Raw genomic sequence first — 22,485 nt, 5'->3', positions numbered from 1 at the left:
ATGAGAAAGGCTAAGGAAGAAGTAGGCAGCACTACATCAAGTGAGTGGATGATGGTCGCCACCACCTACCACACAGTAATAATAATAATAATAATAATAATCATAATAATGTTTCTCGATCCCGCTTGTCTCATTTATTAAAAAATTGGGAGAATAGGGCAAGGGCGATGGTGGTGATGATAACAGGTATATACGGTATACGTCATTGCTGTATAGCCTTCAGTACGTGGAAGCCAGTGCAAGGGAGAGCGAAAAACAATATATCGAGACACCTATTGATTATCCAGAGCTACAGTAAAAGAGAGAGAGAGAGAGAGAGAGAGAGAGAGAGAGAGAGAGCGATAAATGGGCCAATAAATAGCAGAAAATAGTTTATCGGTTATGAGGCGAGGAAGATCAAGAGGTTACTGAGTTGGGGCGGAAATGCCTTGAGATCTTTGTTGTGGGGTGGCCATTCCCTTGCATGATGCGGCGTTGGGCAGTAGAAAGATGAACTCAAGAATATAGACTATAAACCAGGAGTATAGTGGAAGAACGTCACTAGGTGTACGGGTTAATATTTGGTTGGAGTTAAGTGAATCAGTTAGCAACAGATAATATTTACAAAACGACACCACCTCTGGAAATCAATGTTAATGTAAAAAAATCCATTGAGTGAACACTATGGACGTGGAAAAATTATGGATTATCTGCCATGGAAACAAAATGTAAGGAAGGAACAGTAAAGTCGGATGTAAGGATCGTGAATAACACAGAAATGAAATTCAATAATATAACGACTGAACTCCGTTTCTGTTAAGCTATCAGTTATGGCTAAATAAAGAGAAAATGCGACCTATTTTTTTTTAATGGTATATGGAATTAGATTATATTACACAGAATCCGAACGACTGAATATGAATAATATATTTAAATATTGCTTAGGACTCCGAAATGTAAAAGGAAAAAAGAAAAAAAAAAATGTCTAAAAACGTTAGTGTACAGGGTTTCCAAGTAGGCTACCGTAGTACCGTACTCTAATACTGATCATTAGTGAAGTAGGAGAAACTTACCTTGCTACGATAAACGGACACGTAAATCAGTAAGTGAGGAGTGCAGGATCTTAGAAGCTGAACTGAATGTAAAACGGATCGAACACCAATAAGTTGGAAAACTTGAGACACTCCCACCCCCCACAAAAACAGAGGAATGCAAAATACTAATAATAGAACATAACCGAATAGATCAGTAAGTAAAGCGTACTGGGTTTTGCGGGTAGCTTACTTGAAAAACAGAAACCGTACGGAATGTAAAACAAACCGAACACCATATAGTTCGAAAACTTGCCACGCGCATCCCTTCCAGAATCTATAAACACTCTCCACATACCATCCAGCGGCACATAAAATCCATGAATATTTGAAAACAGAGGCAGGAACATATAAAGTGTAGTTGAGAAGGCCATAAATATATACTGTAAATGGAAAAGCTGAGGGGAGAAAAAGTTGAAGTGCGCCCGGGAACAGTAAGAACGGGTGTGAAATTTTGGCGGGAAAACGGAGCTTCGGTGGGGGACACAAGCACAATGGTGATGGTATTGCTTATTGGTACTCTTAAACTGTATTGTGCTGTGGAGAGAGAGAGAGAGAGAGAGAGAGAGAGAGAGAGAGAGAGAGAGAGAGAGATGAAGGAAAATATTTTAAGGAAACTGAAAACGAAGATGAATAGTGGTACTTTAGTGTTATTGTTCTTTGTGTGTTCTTAGAGGAATGAGTCAAGCTCGTACAGTCCCGTGTTTTGAACTATTTTTTTCATACATATCTTTAAATTTATGAATAGTTTAGGCACACTAGTTCAGTCGGTAGTACATACCACTGAGCAATTGTTCTGTAAGAAGCTGATTCTCCTTACGTCTTTAACACCTCTCATTTGTGCAGTTTTTTGCAGTGACCTCTTCTGTTGCCTCTCCATAGGTTACATACTCATTTACTGTATGTCTATTTTCCCTTTTCCTGTGGTGCATTTATATAACATAATCATGTCTCCATTTTCCCTTCTCTGTTGTAATGTTGGGAGGTTTAATTTTTCTAATCTCTCTTCATAGCTTAGATCCCTCATGCTTGGTGCCTATCTTGTTTTGTTTTTTGTTTTTTTATGCGAGGAAGGAGGAACCAAAGGCCACGAGCCCGCAAAAACTGTTCCTTCCATGACAAAAACAAAATACAAGAGAGAGCCGAATTCAAGATCCAATCATTTTGAGATGCCTGGATACACAGCGTTTGAAAAACTGGAGATCATTGGAAGCAGGAAATACAGACAGAGGTAGACAGTTCCAGAGTTGACTTGTTGCATAAATGAAGGACTGGGAGTAACGATCAACTCTTGCATTAGAGAGTTGGACAGAAAAGGGACGAGAGTTTGCTGCTAGACGGGTGCTACGTGCCCGTCGTAAAGTGGAGGAATGCATGCAGAGAGTTCAGAGGAGCAGTGACCATTGAAGTAGCGATAGAAAAGAGATAAAGATGCAGCATTGCGGCGAAGAGGCAGAGGTTGAAGGGAGTCGGTAAGAGGAGGAGAGTTAATGAGACGAAAAGCCTTTAACTCCACCCTATTGAGGAGTGCTATATGTGGGGAACCTCCCCACACGAGAGTTGTACTCCACACAGGGGCGGATAAAACGTGTGTATAGAGTCAACAATTATGCAGGGGTGAAGAAGGAACGGAGTCGGCTCAGCACACCTTATCTCTTGGAAGCAGATTTTACAAGAGATGCAATATGATCTCTCCAAGTCAAGTCCCGAGTAAATGAAACCCCTAGCAAGTTCAAGGATGATGCAGGATTAAGCTGAATATTATTAAACAGTAGTGGGCACACCTGTGGAAGATTTTGTCAGGTTGATAGGTGTAAGAACTGAGTCTTTGGTGCATTAAATACAACCAGATTATTTTTACCCCAGTCAGAGATACGAGCCAAGTCAGACATTAGGTATGCCATAGCCTCATCCCTTGTTTGTTGAAGTAACCGCTGAGATGGGCTTTGAGGGAACCGAATGGAAAGGTGAAGGTTGGAGTCAACAGCGTAAGAGTGGATAGGGTTAGATGTACAGCTTAGGACATTGATGAATAAAAGGAAGAGAGTTGGTGATAGGACAGAGCCCTGAGGAACACCACTGTTGATAGATCTAAGAGAAGAACTATGGCCGTCTACAACAGCCGCTGTAGAACGACCAGAAAGGAAGCTAGAGATGAAGGCACAGATAGTAGGATAGAAACCGTAAAAGGGCAGTTTGAAAATTAAAGATTTATGCCAGACTCGATCGAAAGCCTTTGCAATGTCAAGTACAATGGCAAAGCTTTCGCCAAAGTCCCGAAAGGAGGATGACCAGGTGTCAGAAAGGTAGGTAAGACGATCGCCAGTGGAGTGTCCCTGACGGAACTCATACTGACGATCAGAAAGAAGGTTGTGATAGGAAAGATGCTTTAAAATTTTTGTTAAGAATTGACTCGAAAACTTTTGAGATACAGGATGTTAAAGCAATTGGACGATAGAGGGTTGGGAATGGTCACCCTTCTCTGGGACTGGCTGAATGAGAGCAAACTTCCAGCAAGAAGGAAAGGTACAAGTTGATAGACAAAGGTGAAAGAGTTTGCCTAGGCAGGGTGTAAACACAGAAGCACAGTTCTTGAGAACAACAGGAGGGACTCCATCAGGCCCATATGCCTTGTTAGTATTGAGGCCTGTGATGGCAGAAAATCCATCAGCTGAAGAAATTTTAACGTCAGCCATGAGGAAGTCAGCGGGGGGAAGTGATGGAGGAACAGCACCGGAAACGTCTCAGGTGGAATTGGAGGAGAAAGTCTGAGTGAAGAGGTCTGCTTTATCAGTAGAAGAAATAGCTACAGAACCATCAGAGTAGAAAAGAGGAGGGAAGGATGATGAGGTAAAGTTGTTAGAAAGGTTTTTGGCAAGGTGCCAGAAGGAGCGGGAAGAATTCGAGTTGGAGAGATTAGAGCATTTAGTACGGACGAAATTATTTTTAGGAAAGCGAAGAACAGACTTAGCACGATTCCGGGAAGAAACGTATACAAAATGTGATTCAGGGGTGCATTGGCTCTGGTACCTTTTATAGGCCCTTTCCTTGTTGCGGACAGCATTAGAACAAGCGTGATTAAACCAAGGCTTTCTTGCATTAGTCAAAGGGTATGAGAAAGGAATGTATGCTTCCATGCCTGAGAGAATAACCTCCGTAATGCGCAAGGCACACTCAGATGGCTCCCGGCCATGGAAACAATAATCATTCCAGGGAAAATCAAAGAAGTACTGCCTGAGGGCCTCCCAATCCGCAGCTCCAAAGTGCCACAGACGACATTTCTTTGGAGGATCCACAGGCCGTACCGGAGTGATAGGACAGGTTAAGGTGATATGGTTGTGATCGGAGGAGCCCAACGTAGAGAAAAGATTAACAGTGTAAGCAGAAGGATTAGTTGTAAGGAAGAAGTCAGGTATGTTGGAGCTCTCTCCAAGGCAGTCAGGGATACGGGTTGGGTGCTGTACAAGCTGCTCTAGGTCAGTAAGGATAGAAAAGGTGTAGGCTTGTTCACCAGGTGGATCAGTGAAAGGAGAGGAGAGCCAAAGGTGGTGGTGAACATTGAAATCTTGTAGAATGGAGGTTTCAGAGAAAGGAGAAATGGATAGAATGTGTTCCATCGTAGAGGTAAGATAGTCGAAGAATTTTTGATGGAATTAGGGGATAAGTAAACAGTGCAGATATATTTAGTCAGAGAATGACAGGAAAGCCGAAGCCAGAGTGTAGAGAATTCAGAAGAATCGAGTTCAGGAACACGAGAGCAAGATAAGTCGTTGCGTATATATACACAACAGCCACCTTTGGCTTTGAAATGAGTATAGAGAAAGTAGGAGGATACAGAAAAGGGTTTTGCTGTCAGATGCCTCAGACAGCTAAGTCTCAGTTAGGAAATGAAGGTGAGGTTTAGAGGAGGAGAGGTGGTGCTCAACAGAGGAAAGGCCACGAATGTTGCAGAAATGAAGAAGTGAGTCAGACAGTAGTTCCAGGCAGCTCGAGTTGACGCCGGGAGAGGAGCGGAAGGTGGGGGCATTTATGGTCCCCCCCCCCCTTGGGGACTTCGAGGCTATGTAGTTGAAAGCCATGATTACATTTTTTGAATTTTGGAAAGGGAAGTGTAGTGTGTACTGTGCATGTAGTTTGTGTTGATAGTTTGAGAAACTTGTATTGGAGAGCATGCTGGCCTACTCTCTGTGTAACTGAGTCACTGAAAAAGTTCAGCAAAGGGGGATGGTCGGGAACTAGTCCTGAGGGCTGATGAAACGGGAGCTCCAGCTCTCCCTGTCATCAGCTTTCCATCCACCTTGGGAGTACTGCCCTGCTCGACTGGTGCTACAGTCTACTTCTTTGTAGTATTTCAGTCTTATCTCTGTGTTTTTTGAGATGTAGAATCCAGACTACAGATGCATACTCCAGAGTTGGTCTAATGAGTGATGTGATTATCTTTCTGAGCATGTCTTCATGTGAAAGATACCCTCATTTTAGCAAGGAGTACGGTCAGGTTCAGTACTTTCTCATTGATGTGGTCAGCTGGAGGTAGTCTGTTGCTGAAAATCACTCCTAATTCCTTCCCCCTCTCTGATATATGCAGGGTTGCACTTCCTAGCTTAGAATCCCAGTCCTGTCTTTTTTTCACAATTACCAAACATGATTACATGGATTTGTCCACATTGAATTATTCCATTGTCCATCTACTGCTCCTTTCATGAAGTTTATTTAATTCTTCTTGTGGCTCTCTGCAAAAGTCTGTGTTTGTAATTTGTATTTTTGCATCATGGGCAATCATTTAGATAGCTTCCATTTCTAGTGTTGCCGTCAGTGTCATTTATATATACTAAAAACATAATTGGTGCCAGCACTGAGCCCTGTAGGACTCCACTTGTCACGTCTCTCCATGATGAGTATTTTCCCCTTAGTACTGTTCTCATTTTCCCTTTTCTGAGAAAATCTTGCATCCAACTGTACAGATTACCTTGGATTCCTCCTTGATGGTACAGTTTCCATAATAGTCTTAGGTGTGGTACTCTGTGAAATGCCTTCTTAAAATCCAAGTAGATGCTGTCTACCCATCCCTCTCTTGCGTGTAGTGTTTCTGCAACTCTGTCATACGGTACTAGCTTAATATACATGAGTTTCCCTTTCTAAAACTGAGCTGTCTTTCAGTCACCATCTTGTGTTTTCCTAGATGATTTACCCAAATTTTTCTTGTGGAAATGCTTGCGTCTTTTCACCCCTCTCTAATCTACTTTTCTTCTGTAAAAACTGATTGATTTTTTGTTTTTGTTTAGTACTTCACAAATATCTTCTTCATTGATATAGATTCTCCCCTCATCCCTGATGGACTGTATTTTATCTTTGACTTTAGTTTTGCTTCGAATATAGCTGTAAAATAGCTTCGGTTGATCAGTACTTTTATTTATAATGTCTTCCTCAAACTACCTTTGAAACTCTCTCCTTTTCTCCCTACAATCATTTCTTGCCTGTCTATAGTTGTTATATGCCCTCTCGCTATTATGTCGTCTGTATCTAATCTACAGCAAATCCCTTTTCTCATTTGCTTTTTTACTGTCGGTATTAAACCATTTCCTTGTCCATATTTCTGTTGTTTTGTGCTGTGGGATATAATTTTGGACTCTTGCTTCATAGAATTCTCAGAATTTTCTGTGTATAACATTTACATCTTGTCCTTTAAGCTCCTTTTCCCAATCTGTTTCTATCAAATATTTCTACAGGTCATGATAATTGCCCTTCTTGTAGTTTAGGCTAATTTTGTATCTTTCATTATTGCACACTATATCATATGCTGTCCTGAAATTGCAATTCAGTACTGCATGGTCGCTATTGTCGAAAGGACGGTGATTAAATATGCTGTCAATTTATTTTTCTTGTCTAGTAAATTTAATATCTGATAGTGGTGGCTCTTCTAGTCCTCTTTTTCTGGTGATTTCCTCTGCATGTTGTGTTAGAGAAAACGCCTTTATTAGATCCAGGAGACTTTGATCCCAAACAGCTTTCATAGCTCCTTACATCTAGAGTATTCCAATTTATATTTTTGTTGAAATCTCCAGTTAGTATAATTCTTTAAGATTTATCTTCCATTCTATGTAGTAGGGTTCTTAAACTCTGTATTGTACTTTGTGCCAAGTCTTCATATTCACCTGTGTCCCATGTGTTTGTCTTGAGTAGCATATATAAATTTACCACAGTTATTTTCCCATCAGATGTGTTAATCTTTACTGCAATTAATTCTGCTTGTGAGGATATATGTAGTTCTGTCTCCCTGACTTGGAGTTTTTCTTTGTTAGTATCATAACTCCTCCTTTTTTTCAAAATATACGGTTATCTGTCTCTTCACTAATTGTATTCATCAAAATTTAAGGAGTTAATGGCTATTTCTGGGGTTAAATTTGTTTCTGTTGGCAAATAATTGAAGGTTCCTTTTCTTTGGTATAGTCTTTTATCTCTTAATAGTTTGGATACCATTCCAGCAACATTTGAGTACATCAACTTATGTCATATTGTTTACATATTTGACATTGGTTGAGTCCATTACCCTCTTTTTTTATTATTATTATTTTTTTATAGTCCCTGCTGTTGGTGTGCCATTTCCTTAGCTGTAACCACACTAATTTTTATTAAAAAAAAAAAAAAAAAAAAAAAAAAAAATCCTCTGATCGTTCATTAGAACGATCTTTTAGTACTCCCCATTCCTCCTGAGTTAGGCATCCTTTATCCATACTTCTTTGAATTCCTCTGATTCCTGAAGTTTGTTAGCATTTTTTACCAGCCGCAATAGCGAAGCTGGTGTTGTTTTCAGTTTGTCTGTCTGTCTTTGTGTCAGCACGATAACTTCGCAACCACTCAAGATATCATAACAAAATTTTACAGGTGTGTAGTAGGGAAAAGAGCGATCACGAGTACGAAATTGGTGAAAGTAGGTCAAGCTGTGTGTGTCTGTTACCACGATTACCTCGCAACCGCTCAAAATATCTCAAAATTTTACAGATATGTGGTAGGGATGAAAATCTATTACGAGTTCGAAATTGGTGAAAGTAGGTCAACGTCAGGGTTATATTCCGAGCCCCGCAAGATACGTATCAGCTCACGGCTGGTGTGATTCTCCCCTTGGGGGGGGGGTGTCTAGTGTAGTACTTCTGCGATGTTCACACTTTGGAAGGTTACTTTGAGGGATCTTGACTTGTTTCTCTCATATTGCCCAATCCTTTTAAATTCCTCAATATCTTTCTCACTGATGTCCTCTGATACTTCGTTCAATATGTCCATTTATTTTATCGTCTCCTTTAGAGATTCGGTTTCTTCTTCATCGTTACCAGTGAGTACTATAGACTGTTTTATCTGTTGATTTCCTTTTCAGCTTTGGGCTGTTTATTATGATTTTTTTTTTCACTTCCCTTCTTATGCTTTTTGCTTCGACCTTGTTTTCTTACTCTTGCTTCACTTTTACGACCTCTGCATATGCATATTGTACTTCATCTGTGCAATTTCTCATCATTTCTTTTGCCTGAGTTATTTTCTCTTCAGTACCACTGCTTTGTTCCATCAGACCACCTGTTGTTTAATTACAGTATATCTGTCTCATTTTTGAACGCCGAAAAACTCTCATGGCTGACCACTGTACTCGTTTCGCTCGTTTTCTTTCTCAGAGCTGACATCTCATCTGCTGCTGTTTTTTCTGTTTATTTCCTCTACTAATTCCTCATTTTTTTTTTTTCTTTCTGGAGGTGTAGTTCCTTTCTGACTGCCTCTGTTTCCAGTTAGTGGTTTAAGGCATTAGAGTTAGGTGGCCTTGTCGACGATTCAGCCAGATGTGGCCCAAAGAGTTTGTATTTAAGGAGTGATTGAGGTTTACCGTTCGATATATATATATATATATATATATATATATATATATATATATATATATATATATATATATATATATATATAATCAGCCGTTTGAGTGTCCACTGCAGGACCGGCGTATCCCGACCGAAGTGGGGACGATACAGCCAATGTATCTCTACCAAGTGGCTTAGGCTGTCTGGTAGAGACTGTATGTAAGGTGAGAAGTGTTTGTAAGTGTAATTGTTGTGTTGGAGTGGCTTTGGATGTGTGTGTAGTCTGTGAACCAAGTGTAATCGGCCCGCGCAAGCCGATGGGGTGCAAACATACTTTACAGTATGCGACACTGGTTCAACTACAGCACCCCTTGTGTCCGCCAATGCAGTACGTGGCATGAAGAACGCTCCCAAAGATTATTACCCTGGCAGGGCGTGAACCGTCGTTCTTCAGTGTACGAAAACGTTCACTTTACCACTGTACCACAGAAGCTCCATATATATATATATATATATATATATATATATATATATATATATATATATATATATATATATATATATATATATATAATGGGGCTTGGTTTGTAGAACACTGTATTTGTATTTCTTCGGTAGATTTTAACATCGTGCATAATTTCTCAGTATGAAATGTCTATAGGAGTGGTTGTATATTGTTCTTTTTAATTTTACTCATAATAATATACATTACCCAGTTTTTCTTCTAATTGTAATTTGACTGATGTAGTCCTAGTGTGTAAATTTTGTAGAAGAATTTGTACAGGTATTTCCATTTGTCTGATAAATTTTCCTAGTACATGATACATGTGACTATTATTTTCATGCTTTTTAAAAATTTATCCAGTTAGATTTTTTAAACTGAAATTCCCAATCTACCTATTTGTTTCTTTGCAAATTTTTCTGATGTACTGTGTTATTTTGGCCTGCAGGACAAAGAAAGCTACGACTATGAGCCCAACTGCACATTCAAAGTGGACGAGTATGGCTTCTTCGTGTTCTGGAAGAGTGAGGGCAGGGTGAGTCACTAATAAAAATACCTTAACATTTTTCAAGAAAAGTGGTACATTTTCACTAGCAGAAATATTACTATACCTAATCAGTTAAAATGTACTTTTACCTGTCTTTACTCCTGGCTACAGGCTTAGTGAAATTGAAGTGGGTGGGTATTTTCTTCTATTTTTCGCTGTATGCAGTGAGTTAGGTCATTGTTAAGTTAGGTCGTAACTTTATAAAGTTATATTACATTTTTTTTATGTTGCACGTTTGTCATGTTTTTTTTTTTCTCAAATCAGGTATGATAGTTATATTTTGTGAGTAATTAAGGTAGTTTCGTAAAATCTTCAGGATCCACACATAGTACTGTAGAATGTAGAACCGTGGGCTAACCTAACCTAACGTCATATAACCTAACAGAGCATCACCAGACTTTACGTGAACAAACATAACCTAAGTTAAACCAGCTGAACCAAACCAAACTCAGCCGAACCCAAGCAGGATCAAATTAACCTAATTCACCAGTCAAGGTGCCTAACCACTCATGCCCCTTCCTTCCTGCCACTCCAAACTGCTTTCCCTCGTGTACTTCCCATGCAGCTCCATCTTCACAGTACGTTCTCAGGCGTCCCTTCGTCACTTCCTGCCACTCCAAACCTCACCTCTTCATGTACTCCCGTATTTCATCTCACACTGCCGTTCCTTCTCCCATCACCACTTCAGATTTACTAAAGTTTCTCTCCACTGCATGCACCACATTGTTGGGCTTCTTCTCCTCCCACCATAGTGTCCTTCCACTATTTTCATCTCATTCTGGAGCCCTCTTTCATTCTCCCATCATTAAAAGTTTTTGTCCGCTATTTCCACCTCATTCTTGGGTTCCCTCTCCTTCTCCTACCATCAACAATTCCCCCACCCCCACCCCCGTCTGTTTCCATCTCATTCTTGGGACCCCTGTCCTCCCACCATCAACAGTTTTCCCCCCACAATTTCCACACCATTCATGGGCTCCCTCACCTCATTCTCCCACCTTACGTGCTTCAGCTAGTCAGAGGTGAGGTATTTGCAAGAGGCAAAAACAACACCATGTCGATGCAGCATGATTTTCATTAATAAGCCCCACGCCTTCCATGATACAGTAACTCTGACGTCATCTCATGAAATTTGCATGAGTCAAGTATGGCGTGTTGGATGTTGTAAGAACGTTTGCTGTGTTATCGAAATGCTACTTTATCCACACACAACACAGCTTAATCTCAACTAACCTAATCCCAACATAGCCTAAGCCATCACAGTCCGACTTTATCACTCCTTACATCACCTCAACTTCATCGTACCTAACCTCACCCATTATAGCACAATGCACCCAGACATAAATCGATCCATCCCATCCCAACCCAACCTATCTCAGAGAGAGAGAGAGAGAGAGAGAGAGAGAGAGAGAGAGAATACAACTTGTGGGTAGACATGGAAGCTGGCTGGAGCAGGTTTGAGATTGGTACCTGGAAACAGTGGTGACGGAAACGGGGTGAATAGAAATGGATGTTAAGGTGAGAGGCTCAGCGGCATGGAGGAAGTGGAGAGAGGTTGTTCGGGTGATGCAGACCACAAGATTAGCACAAGATTGAAATTGAACTCAATTGATGATTAAACCAGTAATGCTACACAGGGTGGAGATGATGGCTTTGAGGAAGGAGGAGGGGTTGATCGAAAAGACAGTGATGAGGATGTTGAGATGGATACATAGAATATAGCCGCTGGAGGGGTGTGACGAAATACCGAATCGGCACATTTAATTGGAAAATATTATAGTTTTTATCACCATATAGGTTCATACACACGGAATTATCTGAAATCCCGTCAAAATTTTGTGCTGTTTTAACCGTTAATAACAAATCAGGACTCAGTGCTAAGACAGGCTAAAACTAGCGGAAGTGTCGCCTGTAGCTCAACAGCTCTCCTTGGCAGACGTGTCGTTTGTATGAATATTGATTTAACATGCAAATACATTTATTTGTACTGTAAATCAATATTTATGCAAAATAGAAGTCTGTCAAGACATACTGGCGATCTAAAGGGGAAATATCCGCTAACTTTTGCGCGTTTTCGCCTGAATCCTGATTTTTATTTTTACATTAATAGTTAAATTTATTGGTAGGTGGGGACCTGCATCATCCACCCACTTAGTTTAGCGGTACTCTGTTTTTAGGGTAGCTCTGCATTGAGTGGCAAGCCAAATGGAGGAAATCATTTACAACGCTGGATGGTAACCTTATAACTAACCAACACGTGTTCCCTACGTGACAACAGTGGGTTGGCGGAGTGTTAGTGCTCTTCCCCGGGAAAGAACTAAAAATACGAACAAGAAGCCTCGGACCAGGACTGACCAACAGGTGATGACTAAGGACCAAACAAAGGACATAGTTAGGATTGCGACGTGGAATGTAAGGGGTGCAAATGATGAGGCAAGAGTTTGTCCAGATGCTTGCGGGTGCAAAAGTGGATGTATGTGGATTAACTGAAACTAAATGGAGAGGTGAGAGTGTGAGAGAATTGGAGTATGAATGGGATATATGCGCGGGAGTGGGTGAGAATGAGAGGGTAAAAGAAGGAGTGTGTATTGTTGTGTGCAAGAGATGGAAGGAGAATATAAGAGAGTATGGATCAGTTGGTTCAGGAATTGAGTGGGCAAGATTGAAAGTTGGATTACAAATGTGGGCGATTGTGTGTGTGTCTGCCCCAATGCAAGATCGTCCAAGCAGAGTGAAAGAAGAGTTTGGACAAATGTGGAAGCGTGCATGTAAAAGTTTGAAAGGAATGCAGGAGTGTTTTGATTGGATATGCATGAAAAAATAGGGAATGTGAAGGTGGAATGAGTAGTTGGTGAGTAGGGTGTGCCTGAAGAAGTGGATGAGAATGGCAGTGCTGTAGTGGACATTAGTGCTAGAGGGGGTTGGTGATAGCTAATACCCTTTTCAGGCACAAAATGATCCACAGGTATGCATGGTGAGTGATGAGAAGGGTGGATGGTGAACTGAATGGACGGAGGCGGTGATTGGTTATGTGTGTTTGGATGATACAGTAGAATGAGGTGTGTAATGGATGCAAGAGCATATAGAAGTTGGGGGAGATGACTTTCTGACCACCACTTAATGATGGTGAAAGTCAAGATTGAAATGAAGTGGAGGAATAGAAGGGAAGGACAGGAGGAAGTAGTTCTTACAAAGAGGGTGGAGAGGTTGCAAGAGAATGGAAAAATCCTATAATATATTACAGAAGTGGAGGAGCGATTGTGTAAATATGGATTGGAGCAGATGGGGGACGTGGAAGGTGTGTGCAAGATTTTCACAGAAGAAATCTGTGCAGCATGTGAGGTGGTGTGTGGGGTGAAGAGAAGACGAAAGGGGTTGCAAGAAACAGCATGGTGGAATGAGAGGTGAGAGAGGCTGAGGCACAGAAGAAGAAAGTATATAGTGAATGGATGAGAAACGGAGTGTGGAGGACATTGAGTGACAGAAGAGAGAGTTATATGCAGAGAGGAAGAGAGAGGTGAAGAGATTAGTAGGAGACAGTATGAAGACAGTGGGTGAGGAATTAGGAAGGAATTTCAGTGTAAAGTGGAGGGAATGTAAGAAAATGTTCTGGAAGGAGGTAGAGAGTTAGACAGGGTGTTAAAGAAGTTAGTCGGGGAGTGAAAGATAAAAATAATAGATTAATAGTGTAGGGGGAAAAGTGAGCAGATGGAGAGAACACTATAAGGAGTAGTTGAACATAGAGAATGAAAGTAATGCGAGTATAAGTGGGTGAGGAATGGCTGGGAGAAGGAGGGATGTGAGAAGAGAGGAAGAAATCAGTAGGATGGAAGTTGTGGAAGCAATGAGGAAAGTCAAAATGGGGAAAGCACCAGGAATTGATGGAGTGTGTGGTGAAATGCAGAAGCATGGGGGAGAGAGATTAGTAGAATGTATGTGGAAGATGTGGAGATTGGCGTGGGAGTAAGGTAAAGTCCCGGAGGATTGGAAGTCAAAAGGGGAAAAAGAAGTGTGTGGTTATCATAGGGGTATTTTTCTTCTTAGTGTATTAGGAAAAGTATATGGTAGGATACTTATCGACAGAGTTAGGGAAATAACAGAGGAATTAGTTAGAGAAGAACAGGGAGGTTTTAGGAAGGGAAGAGGTTGTGTAGATCAGATATTCATTCTTAGGTCTTAGTGGAAAAGTTTCTAGAGAAGGGAAAGAAGTTACATGCACCCTTCTTGGATTTGTAGATAGCATATGATAGGGTGGATAGATAAGGATTGTGAAAAGTATTAAGAATACGGTGTATGGAGTAAATGGGAAGCTGCTGGATGCCGTGAAGAATATGTATGAGGGTGCTAAGGCTGCAGTGCATGTGGACAGTGAACTGAGGGAATTTTTCTACTTAATGGTTGGATTGAAACAGGGATGTGCCATGTCTCCATGGTTGTTCAATCTGTTTATGGATGGGGTTGTAAGAGAGATACAAGGTAGGGTTGGAGCGGCCCTAATGAGAGAGGGCAGTGTTTGGAAACTCCCTGTACTGTTGTTTGCAGGTGATATTGTGTTGTGAAGACGAAGGGGAGCTGTAAGGCTTGGTGAATGAGTTTGGGAGAGTGTAAGTAACGGAATCTAGAAGTGAATGTAGGTAAGAGTAAAGTTATGGTCTTCGAGAGAAGTGAAGTCACTGAATGTACTGCGAGGTTGGATGAGGAGGAAATGGAAAATGAGTGCATTTAAGTTCTTTGGTAGTGTAATTAGTAACGATGAAAGTTTAGAGGGTGAAATGCATGGGAGGGTACAAGGAAGAAAGGTTGCTGGTTCCTTGAAAGCAGTGATAAGAAATAGGGAAGTGAGCATGAAAAAAAAAAAAAAAAAAAAAAAAAGTTACCGCATGATAGTATTGCGATGCCAACTCAAACCTATAGAAGTGAAGCTTGGACCTTGTTGGAGGAACACAAGTCAAGAGTGAGGGCAGTGGAAATGAGTTATTTGAGAGGAGCATGTGGAGGTACGTGGAGAGACAGACTGACAAATGAGGAAGTGAAGGAGCGTTGTGATGTGGATGTGATGGGAAGCGTTAGGAGAAACGCATTGAGGTGGTTTAGCCATGTGGAGAGGATGGAGGGCGAGAAACTGACGAGGAGAGTGTATGTGAGTGAGGTGGAGTGGGGGAGAGGGAGGGGGAAGCCAAGGATGAGAGCGATGGAGTAGAGGCATTTGAGAGAGGGTTGTGAGCTGGGAGCAGGGCAGTGAAATGGGGTGGGGGGAAAAGACAACATGGAGGCGATTTGTTTGAGGTCACCTCTTACGGGATGAAGGCGTCTGGCAATAGATAGTTAAATTAGGCATATTTTTAAAAATTGATCTCTGTTTGGTGTGTATGAACCTATACAGTGAAAGAAGGTATAATATTTTCTTGTTCAAAGTGCGAATTCGGTGTAGATTCGTATCGATTCGGTAAATGACCGCTGATTAGGTATTTCATCGCACCGCGTGACCGCTAGTGGAGCGTTTGACAGACAAGGAAGACGAAATAATAAGTAAGCAGGACTGACGAACATTTAGAAGGTGGAGAAAGCCAGAGTGAGGTGGTTTAGCCTTGTCAGAAGGAAGGAGTAGGAATCAGTTACGAAAGCGTGGAATGGGCCAGTTGGGGAAAGACTGAGGATGAGATCATTGAGATGGAGTAGAGCGGAGGACGGAAAAGCTTAGGCTGACAGACGAAAGAAGATGCTTTGGATAGAGGTGATGTATCATGTATAGGAGCAAGGTGCCTATAAAGAGAGGTGTCTTCTGAGGAAGAGATGGAGTAGAGCGGAGGAGGGAACAGCTTAGGCTGACTCAGACTTAAGAAGATGCTTTGGATAGAGGTGATGTATCATGTGTAGGAGCAAGGTGCCTATAAAGAGAGGTGTCTTCATCCCCATTGAGCTCTGTAGTAACATTTTGACGATGATTTTTTTCCTAGGGAATTTTTAAGGTTTATTAGTAGACGAAACACTTCGTTAAACTAAATGAAGGAGGGGAATTTTTGTTATATTCCTGATACTTTCATTAACACCGAATAAATAATAACATTCTCTATATAGCAGTATGTGGCAGTCCATCTGTATCCTGATTGGGTAGCTCGTATGACGTCACTAGCTCCGCCCCCTTACCATACGTCACGGCGGGAAGGCGGTTTGTTTGTTTTATGTTTACTTGCTATATTAGTTGCAATGGTTTGTTGTGCAGTCGCTACGTGCAAAGTTAATTCGAGAAACAGAAGGAAGCTTGTATCTTTTCATGTATTTCCGCGAAACTAACACAAGGTATTACGATAGTGGCTAGATGCCTGCAAAAGAAAACAAGGTCCACAATAGATTCTGTGGGCCTTGAAAGAAAAGAGCTATCACACTTCATCAAGTAAAACCGTGGCACTTTATTTACTCTGTGCATTTTTCAACCGTGTTTAATTTCACTTGTCAGATGAGCATGTCATGCTTTCTTTATAGCACAATTCGTGTCCTACTGTAAATCTACCAAGACTAGGAAACAGCATCCGCAGTTTCGTATGATCACATAGTATTTTACCAGTGTCGACTTTCTGCTTTCAGAACATGAGATTTTTTTGTGGAAATAAAATATTTAAGTATTCAGTACCTTTTCAGTTATCCACTGAGTGACACTATTGTCAATTTCAGCATGACTTGATAGTTATATAGATTTTGTTGTCAGCTGTGGATGTGCAGTTTTTCATCAGACTCCTGTTTTCATTGCACAGATTGGTGTGCTGAATATACTGTACAGGTTGTCTTGCAAGCTTTGTGTTTAATGTTGTGTGTGAAGTAAATTATGTATATATGGAATATTGCACTAGTTTTCCAGTATGATTAGGCTTTCTTTATTTACACAGTAAAGACAATTTTCTTTTGACTGAAATACCAAAGAATGTGTATAACTATTGAAAAAACGTTAATGGAACTTTTTTTTTTTTTTTTGTCGAAAAATGGTAAATTTTTACAAGTGGACAATACACCCCCTAGGTAGTGCAATATATTTTTCTGGTAGTTTTTGATGTGATTCAAATGTTTTTGACCTTCATTTTTGTTGGAAATGCCTCATTTCCCATCTTTTCCAATCATGAACATTGATTGGACAAGTAGGTGAAATCAAGCATTTTTCAAGAAAAAAATGAAGTAAAAAACACCTCAAATCGCATCACCGGGTAACATAACGGAACAGATGAAACCTAACCAAACAGACGTAACGTAACCTCACCAAACACAGTAAACCTAACCAGATGCAATCCAACATATCTAACCTATCCTAGGGGAATACATTACGCGACCTCACCAGACACACTAAACCTAACCAAACCTACCCCAACATACCTAACCTATCCTAGTGGAATACGTTACGTAACCTCACCAGACACACTAAACCTAACCAAACCTACCCCAACATACCTAACCTATCCTAGGGGAATATGTAATGTAACCTCACTAAACACACTGAACCTAACCAAACCTATGGTACCCCAGTATACGTAACCTATCCTAGGGGAATACGTACCCTAGAGATACGATTGTCCAGGACGAGGGTCGTCTGGCAAAAACATTGTGGTTCCAGAACCTTTGAATCCAGTGGTTTATGAACAATATAATTTGCCCAAGCCAGAAGGTGTGTGTTGTCCAGAAAAGTTCCTTTGTGGTAGTCAGAAACACAAAAATTATACTGTACCCGTTTCTTGGTTTTTGCGTACTTTTTGTACCGACCACAGTACCGCTGATCTGTTTTTCTAAATTTACACGGTTCTTGACAGTCTGGTAAATAAGCTTCAGAAGGTAATACACTGTGTCTTCTAAAAAACTCAATAGCCTCTTCAGGTTCTGAGTGGAAATGCTTAATCACCCGTAAATAATCAATATCACACCCAGGACACACAGCACGTCGTTCTTCTTCAGAGGTCATAGCGAGAAGGATTTGAATTTTCCATCCAGATTGAATCAAAGAGTGTGATTCAGATTCATTGGCCGAATTCCATCACGTGACCTAAAGTAGTCCTATGAGTGGGTGATACAGACCTACGAGATGCATGCACAGTCGAAGGGAAGAGAAACACACGAATGCACAAATTTTTTACCCTGAGTGGCCAAGTGAAGATCCAAGGTAGGGTTTTTTGGGAATTTTAAATTAAATACATTATCTCTGAAAATATCAATTTCCGATGGGGGTAATGGGGGTTCATTGTGATCCTTAGGGACTATACTATACGTTAATGATGCTAAGATTCCAAAAGTGCATATTGTCCACCTGTAAAATGATACCTGAAAAATCACCAACAGAAGTTAATGACAAAATTTGCAGGACACTTATAAGGGATCTTTGTATGCAGCATGTATTAGGAGGGTAATGCTGTATGGCAGTGAGACCTGGTCAGTAAAGGTGGAGGATATTTGCAGGGTCAGAAGTACAGAAATGACATTGATTAGGTGGATGTGCAGTGCGTGCCTGTGTGCAAGGCCTGGGGGGGCTGGGTTTACTATGGGAAGATTTGAGAGGTAGGATGGGACTGGAGTGTACAGTATTGGTGTTGTGATGAGGAGAGTTAGATTGAGGTGTTTTGGGTATGTGGAGAGGATAGGGGATGATAATTGGGTGCAGAAGGTGAGAACTGGTAATATTGTGGGTGGGTTGTGAAGGGTAGACCGAGAAAGACATGGGATGAGGTCATTAAGTGTGACCTCAGAGTTAAGGGACTGAACAGGGAGGCTGCAATAAATTGTGCAGCAAGGAGAGCTGCCATTAGGTGACCAAGGCCGATGCATGCAAGCATGTTGGAGCCTTCAAAATCGAAAACGAAACCTTGTATAGTAACAGGGATTTGCTACTGTGTATGGTAATTAACAGCATTTGGTTCTGTTGCTTAAATTCTTATATAATCAAGGTTCTTATTAATAATGCCTCAGCCTGTGCCTTCCTTATTGCAGAGTTTGACGGGATAAAGTCTTTCAGATAAGTAAGGCTTGACGAAGTAAGCATTAGTTAGGATGTTCTTTTCCCCCTAAGATATGATTGGTTTTGTTTCTAAGCTTACCAGGTTACTGCAGGTTTCTCAACTGGGTATTGCCTTTGCTAATATAAGTGCAGTATCAGTTTTATGCCAAGTTTTTTCTCCAGGAAGCTAGCAGCTTTTTATATTTGTCGGAGTGTGCATGGGTACGCTGTAGTAAGGGGGCGTGGCCAGGACAGACAGGAGTAAAAGATGCCCACTAGTCAATTTCCTTAAGCCCCACATGCTTACACCTCTATATACACTTTATATAGGAGCAGCCTACCCCTAAAGGGAAACGACGGTGAAGATGAAGACCAAACTCTGCTCGGTAATTCTGTACCAAACAGGTGCACCAATTCCACCTATATTATGACAAATTCTTTTCAAGGTAACTAATTTTAGGATATATGCAACACAGTTCCTACAGAATTGTGACTGCAGGAAGTGATTGGGAATAGAGAAAGTAATCCCTCCACTATCCGACGTAATAGAGCCAAAGGCATGTCCGGAAAGTGGTCCTGTCCAGATAGTGGGCACCAGCCTCCTGGACTGGTACTTATGGACCCTGACTAGCCTGACTTTGAAAGCCACCTAAATAACTCCCTACCGGACATGCATAGCACCTATTTAAGACCCTATTCACTCCAATAATGGACATAAAGCATGAAATAAATAAAAGGAACCAAAGAATGAGGAATTAGAAGTGACTGTACTTCAGCCAGGGTACTTACATCACGTTTGTGGCTGCCTTTCTAAGGTTTTGGCAGTGGTGAAAACACTCTTGAAGCACGAACAGTAATCCAGTGTTGTGCTGCACTTAATTCTTTGCACTGTAAGTTATAATTGTTTAACACTGCACATTGTTCTTAACTGCACCACTGCATTTCTAACCGCCTGTTTAAACTGCCAATTTGCACTCCACAGTTGATCCTTTGCACTCTAAGTTCAAATTTCTTAACAATGCACAACACTGTAAATTCCCATGTGGTCTAGAGGCGAGGTATTGCAATATGTTCACTGTTTATTCACAAAAAACGAGCACGTGTGGCTTCCAGTGCAATAATCATCTATTCACAATCGAAGTTAGGGAGTAACTGTTGATGTCGGAGAAACAGAGTTGCCAGATTGCAACAGCCACATTACCAATCTCCTCAACTTTCATTACCAGATTTAACTTTTCATTACCAAATTCGTAAAGCTAGCATTTATTCTTCACTAATTATATATACAAGTGGAAATACATGTAATCACTCTCCTTAAAATTAACAGCATGGTGAGTATTTTCACGCTATGTAGGCTAGCAGATTAATCAGAGAGAGCAAACAATCCGCCATCTCCATCCTGTGTATCCTCATACATGTGAAAAATCCGTTTGGTAATGCATTGTTCTGATTCATTACCAAATGAATTTTTCATTACCAAATTGGCCCACATTTGGTATTAAAAAATAACAAATGGCAACCCTGACAGGGAAGGGGGGAGCAAGGAAGGGGCCTTGGTGTAAGCAGCTGTTAGGCGTTGCTCAGCAATTTCAGATTACGGGTAGGGAAAAAATTCGAATTTTTGGGGGGATTTTTTCCTTTTTTTGGCCATTTTTTGGTTTTGATGGTCCAGGCCCACAATGTCCGGTAAGTGGGGATGTCCGGAAAGTACGGGGATTACTGTATACATATTTTTTGGTATATTAGGAAGCGGCCAGATTCCCCACACCAAGTGTTTGTCAGCAGTCTCTCTGACAGCCCGCGTTGTTTACCAACCATCACTCCGACTGGATGTGTCTGTGTATCAAGTGCTGTATACACAAAAGAAAACTTAGAACTATGACCAACTTAGCGATTTAATCTAACCTAAGCTAACTGGGGGTTTTGCCCCCCCGACCCCCCTATACTTTTAACCTAACCCAACCAAACCTAACCTCCCCCAAATTGGGATTGCCGCGAAATATTAAATTGGAGATCCAAAACACATCAGGGCAAAAATTCAGCTCAGTAAAAAAAGGGAGGGGGAGGGGGGCAGAAGGAAGCTACGGTACCTTAATATGCAGGAGGATAAAGAGTTGCTGCAGCCAGAAGGAACTTGTGGAATGCCACTTCTTGCAGTTTGTTGTGTCCTTGATAAACAAATGGCTGCTTATTAAAGGAAACAGTTTATGTAAACCACTACAAATAACATACGATTCCACCAAGTAATCTTACATCCCGGACACATCATTTGGAAATCGCGTCAAAAGTAAAATGTGCGTTCTCAGCATTTGACATCAAGAGCTGGATGTGGTGATGTCGGTGGAATATTTATGAATAAAAAATCTTAAATAACAGTCTTCAGAGGTATGTTGTAAAAAATCCTCAGTAGGTATGGTAATCCAGGAGAGGTGCCAATTACCACGTGAAAGACTCATTTTAATAGAAAATGTGGAAAGGCCATGCCTGTTTGGTAAAGAATTAACATCAGCTGAGCTCAGTCTACTCAAGTCTTCCATACCTTACCAGCCAAACCTAATTTGTCATATGGCCTAATGCAGACTAATCTAACTGAACCTCAGTTAACCATTCCCATCCAAGCTACTCTACCCAGACCCAACATAACATAGCCAAATCCAGATCAACGCATCCTCACTTAATCTGACCATTAAAAGAAAACAAATAACTGACAACCTATTTAAGTCCAGTTCAACCTAGCCTAACTTTTCCCAGTTTAATCAAACAACCTACCTCAATCTAGGCTAATCCAGCTTGACAAAAACCAATCTTATGTGACCTCAACTTATTCAGATCTAACCTAAATTATACTAACCCAGCCACACCAGCCCAACCAAACTGGATGTGTGGTAACTTGACCCTACCCTACTTAATCTAGTCCAGTTGAACCCAACCCAACCAGCCCATCCTAACTTGATGTTCAGTAATGCCATCCCACTCCAACCTAATCCAGCCCAGTATGGTAGAACTCAGTTTGATGTAACTCAGCCCAACTCTGCCATTCATAAATTAACCTATTCTAGATAGCATAATCCATTTAACTACAACAAATGAAACCAAGCCTGACTGAACCTAAACTAACCCAGTGCAGTACGGTACTTGGTATATCCTATTGTAATCTAATCTAACTCATATTAGCCAAACCAGACCTTACTTTATTTAATACACTTATCTCAACTTCACCTCCCCTAGCCATGCTCTTGCTCAGCCTTTACATTTGTTTCTGTTCCCACAGGAAGGAAACGTGGCAGAGTTGTCTCAGGTCTCAGACATACGAAGAGGGACGTTACCAAGGGATGCAAAGCTGGCGGACAAGTTACTAAGTAAACATGGACAGGACGTTGAAGATAAGATGTTGACGATATGCACTGGCCTTGATTATGTCAACATCAACTATAACAACATTGTGTGCAAAAGCAAAGATGAGGCAGATGTATGTTAATGGAATTTTGTGTTTTGAGTTGTTTTATCACTTAAGCAGACTTTCAGCCAAGTGTATACAGTTTCTTTTTTATGGTTTATTCTTGCAGTTG

General features: G+C 40.9%; 1 protein-coding gene across 1 annotated transcript in view; it reads left to right on the top strand.

The window, feature by feature from the left end:
* Positions 1–22,485, top strand: part of norpA (no receptor potential A) — a 506,175-nt gene that overhangs the window by 266,957 nt on the left and 216,733 nt on the right. The window contains exons 4-5 of the mRNA XM_080274227.1: positions 9,853–9,939; positions 22,188–22,385. Of these exons, the coding sequence (XP_080130353.1) occupies positions 9,853–9,939; positions 22,188–22,385 (285 nt within the window). The remainder of the gene's footprint in view (positions 1–9,852; positions 9,940–22,187; positions 22,386–22,485) is intronic.

The sequence above is a fragment of the Coenobita brevimanus genome, chromosome 57, assembly GCF_032717465.1.
Source record: "Coenobita brevimanus isolate Jiangsu-jjx chromosome 57, ASM3271746v2, whole genome shotgun sequence".
Lineage (NCBI taxonomy): Eukaryota > Metazoa > Arthropoda > Malacostraca > Decapoda > Coenobitidae > Coenobita > Coenobita brevimanus.
The sequence above is the reverse complement of the archived record's forward strand: the minus strand, read 5'-3'. Positions and strand labels throughout refer to the sequence as shown.